This window comes from Cygnus atratus, chromosome 5 (assembly GCF_013377495.2).
Source record: "Cygnus atratus isolate AKBS03 ecotype Queensland, Australia chromosome 5, CAtr_DNAZoo_HiC_assembly, whole genome shotgun sequence".
NCBI lineage: Eukaryota > Metazoa > Chordata > Aves > Anseriformes > Anatidae > Cygnus > Cygnus atratus.
In genome coordinates this window covers 22145897-22162071 of record NC_066366.1, presented here as the reverse complement: position 1 = coordinate 22162071, position 16175 = coordinate 22145897, and the positions used below count along the sequence as shown (strand labels likewise).

Sequence of the window (16175 nt, the reverse complement as noted above, 5' to 3'; positions counted from 1 at the left end):
CTGGTTTGAGTTAAGGTGATTTTTCTTCATTTCTTCTACAGTACATACTGTCTGTCCAGCTGTGGCCCAAAATACTTAAGAAAAAATCTGCTGGCTTTAGTCATGTTATGTATCTGGCATAAACTTCTGGAGAAAGCTCTTCTGGGAGGAAAGAATGGATTTACCCATTGATGAAAAGCTCACAACTGTAATATAAAGCGAGGATTTGATTAGTAGAGGTTCAGGGGACATAGTTGTTAGCTCTTTGCACACTTCTGCCTCACATCCCATGCATATTTTCCTTCTGTTTTTAGCCTCTCTCTTCAATACCTGTATATTAACCGTTTTTTTTTTTCCCTGCTGTTTTTTGGTGATGGTGATATTTGTTTGTTTGTTTCCCAAAGATAGCCAGTAGCAGAGTAATTTTCAGCTCATTGCTGTTACTCTGGCATATGTTTCAAAGTACATCCTGAATCGCTTTTCAAAGTTAAGGCTAAATGGGTTACAGTTAGGAGACTATACATAACTGTTAGAAATTGAAATCAGTTATCAGAGGAAGGAGTGCAGGAGAGATCCGTAGTACACTGTCAGTTCAACAGAACCCAGTGGAAAAGCAGAAGCAGTACATTCTTCTAAAAACTAAATCTGCATAAATTTCACTGATACAAAATCAATGTCCTCAACTGTCCCCCTCCCTCCCCAACCCTCACCCAAGTATGTTTCAAAACTGACTGAATTCATATTATAAAACCATTTCAAGCAGATTCTTTAGAAAGTGTTTTACAGGTACACAGGTTAACTGGCAGCATTTTCTTACCTACCTCCAGATGGGTTTCTTAATGATGAACTTTATTGAAAGCAGCGCAGAGGAGAAGAACCTGGAGGTGTTGGGTGACGAGAAGCTCAACATGAGCCAGCAATGTGTGCTTGCAGCATAGAAAGCCAACCGTATCCTGGGCTGCATCAAAAGAAGTGTGGCCAGCAGGTTGAGGGAGGTGATTCTCCCCCTCTGCTCCTGTGTGACCCCACCTGGAGTACTGCGTTCAGCTCTAGGGCCCCCAGCACAAGAAGGACAAGGACATACTAAAGCGAGTCCAGAGGAGGGCCACAAGGATGACCTAGAGGACTGGAGCACCTCTCCTATGAAGACAGGCTGAGGGAGTTGGGTTTGTTCAGCTAAGAGAGAAGACTGGAGAGACCTTACAGCAGCCTTCCAGTACCTAAAGGAGGCTTACAGGAAAGCTGGGGAGGGACTCTTTGTCAGGGAGTGTAGGCTAGAAGGAGTAGTGGGTTTAAACTAGAAGAGTGTAGGTTTAGATTAGATATAAGGAAGAAATTCTTTACTGTGAGGTTGGTGAGGCACTGGAGCAGCTTGCTCAGAGAAGCTGTGGATGCCCCATCCCTGGAGGTGTTCAAGGCCAGGCTGGATGGGGCTTTGGGCAACCTGGTCTGGTGGGAGGTGTTCCTGCTCATGGCAGGGGGTAGGGGTGGCAAGTTAGATGAGCTATGAGGTCCCTTCCAAACCAAACCACTCTATGATTTTATGAATATAACTTACCCCACCTAATTCTGATGCCATTCCAGGGATACTTTAAACAGGAAGATTACTCCAATGAACCTATTATTAACAAGACTTTTATTGAAAACATACACAAAGTCAACATGTTATTTAGCTTCTGAATGTACATATTAGAGAATATTCATATTAGAGAAGAATATTTTAAGAAAAAGGGAAATACAACTGGCATATACTGCAGTTTACATTACTAAGGCATTTAGGCTTAAGAGAAGGTTGTACCGTGTGTGTGTGTCTATCTATATACACAAACACACAAATACATACACACAAGTTATCTGATTTTAAACTGTACAGTGCTATGCAATTTGTTTTTTAAAATTTTTATCACACTAAATATTTTTTAATCCAAATAGTAGAAGTTGTTCACAGAACAGCAGTAATAATCTACTCTTCAAGAGTTTGCTTACAATTACAATACTAAAGATGCACAAAAAAAAAAAAAAAGATCTTCATGGGAAAGTTCTCTCTTACCAAATTGAGGCTCAAGTAAGAAAAACACTAGTTTGCAAAGGCACCGTGGAGACAGGTTTTCATACATTAAATACAACATGAATCATTCACAATAACAAGTTTAGTGTTTCTGGGAACTTTTGTAAATACAACACAGTTGGTCACACAAAAATGTTTCTGTTGATTTGTCTTGGCAACTCAGATGCATCAACAGTGTAACAGCATAACAGCTTTGTTCCCATCTGACAGAAAATAATGGCAGTTCTGCAAGGCAAACGTTAAACCTGACCGTATGTATTTATTAATTCCACAGTGTTTTGACAGATTATAAGGGATGCAACTTAAAGGATGCTGACACGCTCACTGAGGGCTTTCATTTCTGTTTCTTCTAGCTTGGTGTTTTCATTATGGTTAGCACTTGGACTGATAAGGTGTGCTGGATACTGCAATCCGTGTTCTCCTGAATACTGTTCCCATCGGGAGTCATCACTTTCATGGGTAATGTAACGTTCCTCCATTTTACATTCAAGTTCCCTTAAATCTAACCAGGTTTGATAGTCCTGAAATAAAGTAATAGCATTTGTTTTAACATTTCTAAAATAAATGACATTCTCTTCTACTACCAATAATATACAAAGTGCTACTAAGTCAGCAATTTGAGTATCATGCATCCCTATTGCCCCAGAACAGAAAAAACATATAATCAATAAATATGAAATCTGCCTACAGAAATAGGTATCATATTCAGAGCACTACCTGTTAAATTAATTTTATTAAACTCTGTTCTAAGTATAGTATGGAGATATTACAGATTGTTTTGCAGGATGTATGAACAGTCTACAGATTTCTGTGATATGGCATGGGTGGTAAAACAATTCCTTGCACTAGTCATAAGATGTAAGGGGAAGAAGAAACATCTTTAAATCAGACTTCTACATCCACATGATCAGTATAAGATAGTCAAGAAAGTTGTTCCATCTCAGTATAATAGTGCAGGATATGAATTCAGCTTGAGCTAGAAAAAACCTGCTTTTCCAAACATAGGCAAGTAGTGGTGTGCTCATATAAATGCATACACCTAAATATCAAAGCTACATTGGAACTCTGTTTTGACAGTCAACAGTAAGGTTGCAAACACATTTGGTTCTCTTTAACATACTCTGCAGCCTCTGATCTGCCCAAGGCATATCTCAAGTTCAATAGTTACTTTTCTTATTCCCACCCAAAGCATCCATGAAGCTACAGAAATAAAGCCAACCCTAGTCCCACCCAGCCTAACCTCTCCTCACAACTCTGTACTCAGTTTTATTTTTTTCTCATCCACTTTGTCATTACTTAAGAGACAACCCTGGTCACCTAGCCAAAGCATCAGAAAGCCCACACCCTGTAAATGCACACACAAAAGACTTCACCTTTCATTTCTTGCATCCTTAGGCCCACTTCTTACACAGACTTCCTCTCAGAAATCATCTCTACCTCTCACTCCCCTGCTCCACTGTTATCTTTCCTTCACCCACAAGCTTGGGCTTTTCTGGAAGGAGGACTCATCCATGGTGCTAGAACTGCTGCTGTACTACCTTGCCTTGGTTCACCTCCATTCACTATTGCACAAGGGACAAAAGTGAACGTAGAGAGGTGAAGGATGCTGTCCCATCATGTGAGACAGCCAGCAGCTGCGCTGCAGAACTTAGCTCAGATCACCTCTCTGGTCCCCAGAGGCCCAGACAAATGCATTCTGTAATGGTTGGCAGGGAGAACACAGTCTTGGAGGAAAAGACTAGAGGGTGACAGGAAATCTGCAAGGAAGAAAGCAAGCCCAGGAGAAATGTCCCTGGGGAAGGCAGGGGTGTGGTGCAAGGTTGCAGCCCTTTTCCTCCTGTTCCAACAGGTCACCCTCCACTTTGAGAAACATTGTTCAAGGAATAGGACCCAGGTCTTAGTTCAGATAAAGATTCCTTTGGGACTGTAGACTACGCATCTGATCTGTGCCATGTCTGTGCATGATTAGTTTCCTATGCACATATATGCATCCCTTGGGGGATCCTGTGGGCTGATGTCCCAGCCTGGCCTTGGCCTGTCCCCATTGCCAGGGAGGTGCCCAATGCCCGGGGCTGCTCTGGCCTGCCCTGCTCCCTGGATGCTCACTGCATTGATTCTGTTTGACATGTTTTAACTTGCAGTGACTTTGTTGCTGCCAGGATAACAACTTAACATATAAGGCACAGAAGACAGTGCAGTGGATGATAGCATGTCAGAAATTCATAACATTTCAGTTTCCAGTAGAAGACTTCAACTGAAAGTGGCTAATGCATTTCCCTGGAAAGGATACAGCTTCGTTAGCTCTTCTAATGACTGAAATGGCAGCCTATTAATTAGTTTTAATAATAAGTGAATCAGGGCTCCATGTGTGAATTGATGACACCAAGCTGAGCGATGCGATTGATACAATAGAAGGAAGGGAAGCCATCCAAAGGGAGCATCCAAAAGTCCCCCTCTGCTCTGCCCTTGTGAGGCCCCAGCTGGAGTCCTGCATCCAGGTCTCAAGCCCCCAGCACAAGAAGGATGTTGATCTGTTAGAACGGGTCCAGAGGAGGGCCACAAAGATGATCAAGGGGCTGGAGCACCTCTCCTATGAAGACAGGCTGAGAGAGTTGGGGCTGTTCAGCCTACAGAAGAGAAGGCTCTGGCTCAGTACTTAAAAGGGACTTTAAAAAAGATGGAAAGCAACTCTTTGCTCAATCAGATAATGACAGGGGAATGGTTTTAACTAAAAGAGGGGAGATTTAGATTAGAAATTAGGAGGAAATTCTTCACTCAGAGGGTGGTGAGGCACTAGAACAGGTTGCCCAGAGAGGTTGTGGATGCCCCATCCTTGGAAGTGTTCGAGACCAGGTTAGATGAGGTCCTGAGCAACCTCATCTAGTGGATGGCATCTCTGCCTATGGCACGGGGGTTGGAACTAGATAATCTTTAAGGTCCCTTCCAACCCAAGCCATTCTATGATATGATTCTATGATATGTTGGGGCAGACCCAAGCCAATTTGATAATGCAAGTTGAATGACTTTATAGTCTGTCTATCTATCTATCTATCTATATGTTCTTAGCAGACAAACTAAATATACTACTTTGAAAACATGAGAGAGTTTAGTATTGGAATCTCATACTTCAAAAATTAAATTAATTAGAATATATACATTAACTGGTGAAGGAATATGAGGTTCTCGGGATCAGAAAACATCTTTGTGTTTGTAGATTTGCCTAGATTCTACTGTACTTAAAGGTGAAAATTTTCATATACTTAGAGACTAAATACTCAGGAAAAAAAACATGGAGTTTGCAGCAATACCTGTAACCATGGATGGCTTAATGTTTTGTCCACACTGTAGCGCTTTCTCATTTTCACTTGCAACAAATTATTTATGAGATCGATAGCTGAAAAGGAATAATATTAGAACACATCAGTTGAAATATATTTGTATATATAAGCAGAGACAGACAGACAGGATAGTAGTAAAAAGGGCAATTTTTCCTCCATGCTCAAGCTTTTTCAAACTGTATTCAATGTTGATATCCCTGAAAGTACTGTTTTACTAAATAGTTGCCTGCTAGCTAGTGTATTGTCTACCTCTTTGTGTTCATTTGCAGGCATATAGCAAAGACTGAAGAAAATTCTCACTCAGCTTCTGCTCAAGTGAAAAAAAAACACTTCATGTTAGTGAGGGCTACAGTACACTTCAGGTTCTACAGCAGTTTACAGTAAACAGGTAGAGGGGTACCTTTGCCAGGTAGACTTTTCTGTGTGTTTCTGCCCCAAGAGGATGGGGTGGACTGTTTGTAACTCCTGACTTGCCATGCTTTTCATACAGCCAGTGTGGAAGCAACCACTCTGTGGCCTTGACTGTGGGTCTCAGTACTATATCCAGGAAAATAGAAATTTACGCAACAGTCTGTCAGACATGTGCAGTAAGTCTGACAGACAAAACTATTCTTAACAATAACCAACTGCCATTAAAGTAGCCCCGGGTCCTTGGTGCTGAATATTACCTTGGAAATCAAAGCAACTGTGGGAATAAGATCAAACAAATCTCAGGAATTCTGGCAAAGAAGGAACTGCCAGAGATTCTGAGCCACGCTCTTCTTGGAGCAGACAGTCCTAATTTTGTTTTCTCTGTTGTGGACAAACAGATTTTTAGCTATCATCTCTTTTAGTGTACAATTCATGCTAAATTCTCTAACTTATGTTTATTTCGTTCCCTGTCAAAATGTCTGAGAAGCAGATGTGGGATCAGAAAGCCAGTGGATAGCCAACAGGACCACTACTGATAGATGGCAGCACTCTGAAAACTTATTTGTTTTCCAAAACAACAGGGTTAATCTTTTTCCTCTTTATTGATAAGAGAAATTCTCAAGTTCCAAGCTATGAGGAAGAGACAGAAAAGTTAGTCAATCATGTCATAGTCCAAAAAGGGTACAGGGAACAGGGAGGGATTTCTATCTTGTCTTGCATTCAAGTTTTGATGGGCAACTGGATTATAACTAAAATATGAGTGTAGCTTATTTTGCTTATTTCCTTCTCAAAGATTTCACCTATTTTGAAAGGCAGGCACCTATGGCCTGAACTTCATAAAAGATATCATGTGGACCTTCCTGACTGAATTCTTTAGGCCATGTTTTTACTGTCCTTAGTGAAAACAGTTCCTAAAATGTTTTGAAAATCATTTGCTGTTAGAATGAATGCCAAGATGACTGCTAAGCCTCAAAAATAAGAGAACTAGGCCTTTAAGAGGTAGAGGCATATAACTACGGAGGATAATTAGTTTATGATGTTCTTACAGATTTGAGTAGGTTATATCAGCTCTGTTTAGCATTCTCATGCATTATAGGGTAGATGTCTGTTATGACTCTGGAGAGGAAAGCAACAGACACTGCTCGGTAGAGGAGGACATCAGTACCACTTGCAATAGAGAACCAGCTTAGACTTGATGCAAGCTTCTACTGGTTTTAGGGACTAGAACCATCAGCCTTTCATAATGATCCAGTTTTACTGAATGCAGAGCTTCAGATTTCTTGTTATCTCTCTTTCCCCAAATGGTGAGACTTAGAAGGTTAACTTGAGCTCCAGCCTCAAAGTTAACACAGTTTACACAGATGATCTGCTTGTTTCACTCCTGGAATACTTCTCTCTGTAAAAAGTTTTAGTGTTTCTGATTCTTTACCTAAGGTTGTTTTCTCCAGGAAAGTTTTGAATTATCACTTTTCCCTTGGTTAGCAACATAAATAAGCACAAATGCAAATATAAGTACTGAGAATTTATGTTCCAAGCTATCATATGTAATTCCATTTACTTAATACTTCTAAGTTTTCAAATGTAAGTGGAGAATGAGATCAAACGAGCTTCAGTAGCAAAAAGCTTCTGCTATTTTTACCAGAAAATCATGCAATCCAAGCAAAGCCCCTTCTCAAGCGTAAGAGTGCTAAGTATCAGTTAGAAGTCAAGATGCAGCTGCCACATACTGGCAGCAAAAGGACAGTGCTGTGTAAAGGAAAGCAGAAGCAATACAGACAGCCAGAGTGCTGAAACTGAAGGATTAAAGGATTTTCTTAGGGATCTGGAATAGTCTGTTACTGAGAGAATTCTGACTTTAACTGCTGTTAGATAAATTAGAGAGGTTCAGACACTGATATGTGTCACTATTTATAGGAAATGAGGAAAGATCCTGGTTACTCTCTTTCAGCTTACAAAAAAACATGAGCTGTCCTGATAGCCATCACCTAAAATAAGCTGGTCTGGCTACATCATATAAAATGTGCTAACAGTAAGACACACGTTGACTCAATATCAGAATTTGAAAAAAAAATGCTTATAAATAATAATTTGACGGTTACTTTACAAATTGTACTGCTTAAAAACACTGGATATAAAAATGTATAAGCTATTAACGATTAGTTTAGACATACAACTCAAATGTGATTCACGTGAGTCACTCAGGGGACCAAACTGGGACACCGTAAGTCAGGAAACAAAATTTTCTGTCTAGAAAGAAAAAGCAGTTTCGAAGAAAGTGGGGCAACCACACTCTATTTTAAAGTATATTTTATGAATTAAGGCCTGAATCTTTTAAAAAATAGGTTTTAAAATAATCCTTGTCAGACATTTTTAGAATTTTATAGTTTGACAATATTCCTCTGCAAAAACATTGTACAACATTATACACAGTTATTAATAAATGTAGAAGGTTCAGAAAGACCACCTATGGTCTGAACATCTTTTACGGAATCCAGCAGGTATTATCAAGGAAGTAATTGGTATGAAAGTTCTAAGAGGATTATGGTACAGCTTTTCCAAACACCTTTATGGGCTCCTGTTTATTTCCCCTGATTAAGGTAGGGCCACCTGAGGGCTTATCAAGTTTCAGGAGCTGCAGACTTTGCTGAACAGGATAAACCAGCCAGCTGTTCCTCCTAGCTTCCAAACAGCATGACTACTCGTCATTTAGATAGCTGAACGTTCATCAGAATCCCAAATGAAAATATTCAAACAGTTTTAAAAAACTGTAATTGTTTTTCAGTTGCATTTTACTGGAAGAACTTACTGAGTCAGGAAGTTCATGTTTCTAAACTACTTATGGCAGTTTGTTAGTATAGCAAATAATTAGTTGTAGTAAAGACAGTAACAATTTCCACACAAAGTATTAAGTTAACAAATTACGGTTTTCATAGAAATGACTGTTTAAACTCAATTAGGATGTAACACATACATTAACACATAAGTTAGCAAAATACTTGAAAAACCTGTCTTACTGGAACTTACTATCCATTTAGTCCTACGATACAGACTTTTGCTTTTCATTTAATTTATAAGAAACATATCACCTTAAGAGTATCAAGAAAAGCAGTGCTAAATTAAAAATAAATTTATCCTTGATCCAGAATTTTTAAAGTACACGCATAATATCAACTACTCTAGCTGCCATCACTTGTGAAAATTTAAGCTGCAGACATTAATATAAAACTTAGGAGTTCCCAGACCCTGTATTCTTCTGAGTATAGCTCTGTTATCAGTAGTATAACTTTTTCATACACCCACCCACTGCTTCCCTATTGCTGCTCAATACAGCTTTGTTGACATTGTGCACATGCAGTTATTTTGGTAAAAAATAATCTTCAGCTGGCAAAGCTTATTATTTTCTGTGAAATGGATTCAGCTGTACTATCAAAAGAAGTCCTTGGCAATTATAAGCTGCACCTCCACAAGAGAGGTTAAAATACCATTCTATTCTGGCAAACACATGTAAGTATGGCCAAGACCTTAGTTTAAACAGCGAGTTAAACATTTACAGAAGTAGAGACATCTTTGAGCTATAATATGTATGTGACCTCCTTGTACTTAATGCTTATTCATGCCACTTTCTCATTAATGCATGAAACAGTTTCTATTCACATATGCTGAAACAAGTCTATGTTGACACAAAGACAGCTGCAGTATTTATTTCTGACTCAAAAAAAAATGTAAAAGGCACACCATGATCAAATTTAATACATGAAAGAAACTGCATTGTTTCTTCCCAAATTATTTAATAATATAAAGTAATATGAAGCACCTAATCAGCAGTATGTACCTCACATAGCTTATCAGGGTAGCAGTAATAGCTGTGTTGGTAGCTGATAAAAACAAACAAAAATAATTATGAATACAATGATTTACAAAAAAATCCACAGCAGAATGAAACATGACATGAATAATCTAAAATTTGACATAGCACATTTTAGGCCCATTCAGTTCAAAAGAACAGCTACCACAGAAAAAATACATTAGGTAAAATATATTAACAAGCAGAGGTACAGCATTTTTCAGAGAATTTTGTCCTTATAAAATAAATCCAACAGGATTTATTTTTTGTAACCTGCAGCTAAGTCAAAATAATCTTTTCGAAATAATGCAAATTTGGTGGACAGAAAGTTCAAAGTTGGAAACAACCAGTAACACTGTTGAAAACAGGCTCCATGTTTTCATGGATATACATACAGATACTAAATTTACATCTGTAAGTAAGAAACTTGCAAGAAGATTCTTCTGTATTAATATCTAGCAAAATTCTACAGAGAATTCTGAGCGAAGCTAAAATTCTAACATAGCAGTTCAGTGAATTCAGAAATATAAACTGGCTTGACAATAATTGAAGCCAATGAGAACAGAAATAGCAGATTGGACAATGGAATGCTGAATGGCTGTGACAAAACCTGTTTTAATACAGAGATTACCACAGAAATTGCCTCTCCAGTAATGTCTTCCAATTCTATTTTGACATACAAATACATACTCAGTTTTCAGGGATTATTCTTTCAAATGAGAGAAAAAGGTGGGGAAAATGCAGCTGCTTGGTACAGATGGAAATCAGAATTCTCTAAGGAGGATTCTGTGATTGACAGATAGATAGATACAGAGGTAGACAGAAAGGTAGACAGACACATTCTCTCAAAAAAAAAAAAAAGAAAAGAAAATGAAAAGCAATTGGGTTTGGTGAAGTTAGAGAAGGGATTTCATGGATGAGCTTGGGAAATGATGCTTGCAAGAGTTTTCAATGGATAAACGGGGAAAAAAATAAATTTGTCAGGGGTATAAAAGTTGAAAAGCCTTAACTTTTACAGGCTAATTTTAATGGCTGAAAAGGACAGATAAAGCCCGTTCATCCATGACTGCTGCCTGTTACAGTTCTTAAGTAAACTGGCATGCACAAATTGGAGTCAATATTAATTCTCTTAGATGGTTGGATGTGGCTTTGAGCAACCTGGTCTAGTGGAAGGCCCCCATGGCACTGGGGTTGGAAATAGATGATCCTTAAGGGTCCCCCTTCCAACCCAAATTATGATTCTATGGTAGCCTAACTCTTTTTAAGTTCACTGAATTCTCGGTTTATGCTTGTCATTACTGAGACATGTAATATAGTCTCTGGAGTAAGTTACCACTTTTAAAATCTAGCTGTGATGTACAATTTATAGAGTCCACTGTTAAAGAGTGCTTGGATCCAGCACTGCATTTTGGATGTATGAGAGTAAAGCACCAAGTAATGGAGAAGAACATTTACGTAAGTTTTACTTATGGTAATCATTTGCCAAATGGCTCCTAGTTTTTCAAATTCTGACAGCATAACATTTCTAAAAAGATCTTTCTCACGTGCATTAAAGATAGTATTAATTTTGTATTTCCTTTATCTGTGACAACGACACTTGTCTAATCAAATGAAGTTTCAATTTTTTAATGAATAGCAGTGAAGCAAAATTTGGGTTGAAGGCTTCTGTGAGGGATGTGGTTGTTCATTATGTGTTAAATTTGTCCTAAATATTTGCACTTGCCAATAAATAAATAAATAGGACTAACTGCTGAGTCTTCAATGGTTTTAATTCTTACATGTAAGAGTAGCTTAAAAAACTTTCTTTTAATTTTAAAATAATAATATAACACATCTTGCAAGAAAACATCTGTGTAGATCCTTCAAGACAAAAAAAAAAGAAAGAAATAGGTTCATCAATGTTTATTTACGGTAATTAGATTGGAGATATTGTTTGAGCTCAACTTTTATCTCTGAAAGTCACTTGTAATGCTTTAGATAGAGATCTAGATTCCCGTACTTGTTTCTAGAGTCATTTTTAATAGACTTCATTTACCTTCTTTAAAGATGCTCATAGTAAATTATTATTTTTGTTTGTTTGTTTGTTTTACTTTTAAAAATCTTTCAGGCCCCTGAACAGAAATCTAGTTTCAAAAGTCTCATTGGATCATCTCCCAGCTCTCATCTCCCAGCTTTTTTTCCCCCCACCATTGCAGAAAGTCTCTTCTGACCATTTCTCACACTGTTTTTGAAATCTCATCTGTTTGGAATTGCTTAGTATCTTCTTTATCTTCTCCACAGAAAGACTCTCAGGTTACAGCATACAACTGAATGAAAACCAAATTACTGGCAAAAGTAGAATATGAAAAAGACTGAAGAAGTGCTAGGGCTGAAAGAAGAAGTACAGAAATAAATAGATGTAACATGAATTCTAACAGCTGAGGTCCTCCACAAGATTCTATAGCAATCAGATCTGTAGGTGGCTATATGCATCCTTCAACACCTGGTGAGATCTCACACTAGAAGATTACGCATATACAGTCTATACAGGCTCTGCAGGAAATGTCTACAGCAGTTAATACTACAAAACGAAGACATTACATTATGGTACATTACTGAAATTTCAAAAAATAAATTTACCCCTGGTATGTAGAGAGAAAAACAAAATATACAAGCAAAATACTACACTTTTTTAGCATTCATATAAAACACCCACAGACAGGTATTACCTTCATGAGAAATTTCTTTCCATGGATTAGGTGGATACATGAAAGCAGCATTCTGGATTTGGTCATGTATGTCCTCATCTTCATTGAATGGGAAGGTACCACTAAGGCTTACGTAAATGATAACACCCACAGACCACATATCCAGAGATCTGTTATAGCCTTTGTTTCTCAGCACTTCTGGAGCAAGGTAGGCTGGTGTTCCTACAACTGACCGCCTAAAGGATTTCTCCCCAATGATTCGAGCAAAGCCAAAATCACAAAGTTTTACCTGTTTAAAGAAAATTGCTAGAGTAAATAAGGGTTTGTTTGTATTATCAAATACATAGTTGATGTACTTTTATCATGGTTGTAAAATGCATCTCTATTGTTCCCTCAAGGATACTTTTTTTTTTTTTAACCTTCTCTTTGAGAGGAATCCCCTTATTCCACCACAGTATTAGACTAGATGACCAATCCATTGCATTCCTTCATGCTGTACATAAACTGTAGTGAAAGTAATAACACAGAACTGCTTTGAATGAAAGAAATTATATTTTTGAAGGGCCTAACAGCTTAGGTTTCTGGTGAAAGTAGTAATACAAAATAATATTTATTCATTCATAGCAGAAAAACACAGCAAGAAGAAAAATGGTTTTACCTATGACTTTCTCCTGAATCAATGAAGTTGTCAAAAGTTAGTTCTTGAACTACCACTTTCAATTTGTTGGGGACCTAGTTATACCCTACCTATCATCAAATTTCCTTGTTGGATTTCTTCAGCAGGTCAGATTTCGCTGCTCTGAAATTGTTGCTTAGAGTCTCAGTATCGTCCCTTCCTTTCAAATTATTATTTACAAAATTACAGGGAAATTAGAAACCATGTTCTTTTGAATGTAAGCAGTTGGAAGAGCTTACACATGAATTCTGCAGATCAAAGGCAACAGGAACTGACTGATGTATATACCTCTTAATGAGAAGTACAATGAGTCAGAAAGTATGTTTACATCATCTGCAAGCTACCTGGCATTTAAATTCATAACATAAAAGAAGAAGCTGTTGTTCTTCATGAACTGTTCCTTAACTTAAAAAAAAATAAAATTGTCGTTACTGTTTCTGCTTTCAAACTGTCATTTATCTGGACCAAATTAACCAATTAAGTCATTTGTGCTGTAATGGTGAGCAAATTAGAAACAACTGCACAAGTTGCTATATCACACTTGAAAATATTGTTGAATATTTTAGGTAAGTGACAAAAACCAAGGATTTTAAAAAAATACCCTTTTTTGGATACTCATATCTACAATTTTATGTAGTTCCTGGAATTGATACAGGCGGGTCACTAACCACTTGTTTGTTCATAAAATAATCATTGCTAGCACTTACTAATTTGAACCATTTATCTTAACAAAGGGCATTTCCTACTTGCCTGTGGAAAAGGATCAGCTGACGCCAATAATACATTTTCTGGTTTGAGGTCACAATGAACTATATTTTTGAAATGGAGATGTCTTAAAGCAACAAGGATCTGTCAAGAAAAAAAAAATCAGAAATAATTTCAGTTTTAAATGTTGTATATTTATATGGCTTTACATTGTTCTGACAGTAACAGTGACCAGAGAATTGAGGAATGGTGCAAAAAGAAACAATCCAATAAGACTGTACCTTTTAAAACAATGTACACGATGTAAGAAAAAAGCAAAAATGTCAGCTATTATTTGTTGTGCCTCAAGTTTTCTTAATGTTTCACTGTACAGAATACGATTGTTCCTTCTCCAGACCTCATATTCAAAACATTTTTTAGAAAATGCATTCTAAGTACTTGTTTAATTTTTTATGAAATCTTTAACACAGAAATATTTGCAGTGACCTTCCAGATCTAAATTATTCACTTAAAAATTTTCACAGAAATATTCTGTGATCCAATTTAAGCATATCCTTGAGGTGATAAAGCATAAAGAGCCTTGCATGTATTTTTATGCCATTACACACATAAGAACATGCAAAGAGAGTATAACAGATACCCATCCTGTCCCTGTGGCTTTAACTCATTCTTTGTGTCTGGTCAGGGGCTGATACTGACTTTCCTACTGTATTAGAGCAGGCAATGGCTAGAGGCTAAATTCTAGAAACCAAATTCTAAAGCTGATGGCAGTTTTGCCCATGAAAGCCTGAAAGCTAGAGAACCTACTATGTTCTAATTCTAATAATAAATTTCCATTGTAACACTGGAGTTTCTGCTCCTTTCTTTTTCTTGCCTTAACACAAAAAACAGGCTGCTGCTGTAACTCTGAGGTGGCTCGCTACTCAATTGTGTATCTAAATTTAAACCAGTATTATGGGCAGCCAAAGAAACAATATGATAATATGACAACAGGAAGATCAAAACCAAAAAAAAACCAAAAACAAACAAACAAAAACAAACAAACAAAAAAACAGATCACACTGTTAACAGAAGTCATACAGGAAACCAGATTCATTTAATCAGATCCAATCTCAGCATAGAAAAGAGGCACAGAAGTGCATATCATGAACTGTAATGGTTAGGTACTGGGAAATTGAGAAGGCTCAAATTTCCTTCTGCAGGTCTTTGATGGTTTGCTATCTGTGTTTTGCAACCCCTTCTTGTGCTTAATCCTTCAAGCATAAGAGAACCTGTAACTTGATGGCCTTCCATCCAGCAGCCAGGCAACTGCACATTTATCTATTTCTAGGTCCTCTTAATGGTTTACTACAAATCGCATAATGTACACAAAGATGTCTGTACCATCCCTGATAATATAATCCAAGCTTTCATAAATCAGAGAGGTAAATTATGTCAAAAGCAAAACATAAGAAACAGTGGTAACAATTGACCTCAAATCTCTTTCTAGGTTTATAATCAATTTCTTACCTGAGTAATTAAAAACTTTGTTATTCTCTCCGGCAATCTGCCATTTTCACTTGATAAGATCATCTCCAGCATATCTCCATGGAGTTTTTCCATAACAACAAACACTCTTTCTGGTGTCTCAAACATGCACTCCAAATTTACAACCCCAGGATGATGAAGATTCTATTAAGGGTAAATACAGCACTTGAACAACATAGATTTCCCAACATGATTAGAAGGTTTTCTTGTTACATAGCCAATCTTCAGACCCTCCTAAACCAGACAACATTTCAGTTTTTCTTAATATAAACCACATGCTCCATTTTTAAGCAACAGGCACAAAATTTCTAGGGATGGTATAAGAGAATGGATGCACTTAAAATCACTTTAACAAACATACATTGTTGTGCTTGGTGCTTTAAACTGCAGAGAGGATTCCTAACATAACATTCCCAATACAGTTGGTTTTGAATATTTATGCGGATTAGGCAGTAAAAGTACTAAGTTTTTCTGCAAAACAGTAGTGATTATCAACTGGAATAATTATATTATCTGGTATTTATAGTATTGTATAGAGTGAATACAGTGAAAATAATAGAAAAATACCTGTAAAATTGCAACCTCATTACGAAGTTGACTTTCCTGTTTGGTTGGAAACCTTAGTTTGTCAATTATTTTAATGGCAACATCTCTTCCTGTTTTGCGATGTTTTCCTGCATTAAAAACAAACAAACCAAAACAAAAACAGAAGGCGTCCATCAATTAACATGATTAATTCTGTAAAATGTTCCACTTTCACTTGATGGTACCAATGACCACAGCTAAATATCAATTATGTACAACTATGTCCAAATAAGTAAATCCCAGTGCAGGTATGCAGTAACTTAAATAAAAGTTTTCTGTTATTTCCCTTTTTTCTTCCCTTTGACTAGTGAATTTTTCTCTTTATCACCTGACAAAGCTGTTGTAACACCTAAGA

At 37.2% G+C, this 16175-nt stretch overlaps 1 protein-coding gene across 2 annotated transcripts in view; it reads right to left on the bottom strand.

Moving 5' to 3' along the window:
• Positions 1–1598: 1598 nt before the first annotated feature.
• Positions 1599–16175, bottom strand: part of PRKD1 (protein kinase D1) — a 131780-nt gene continuing 117203 nt past the window's right edge. For both annotated transcript variants that reach the window (XM_035552133.2, XM_035552131.1), the window contains 6 exons: positions 15803–15909; positions 15218–15379; positions 13754–13852; positions 12349–12616; positions 5356–5441; positions 1599–2568 (listed from right to left, as the gene is read on the bottom strand). In XM_035552133.2, the coding sequence (XP_035408026.1) occupies positions 2350–2568; positions 5356–5441; positions 12349–12616; positions 13754–13852; positions 15218–15379; positions 15803–15909 (941 nt within the window). In that variant the 3' untranslated portion in view covers positions 1599–2349. The remainder of the gene's footprint in view (positions 2569–5355; positions 5442–12348; positions 12617–13753; positions 13853–15217; positions 15380–15802; positions 15910–16175) is intronic.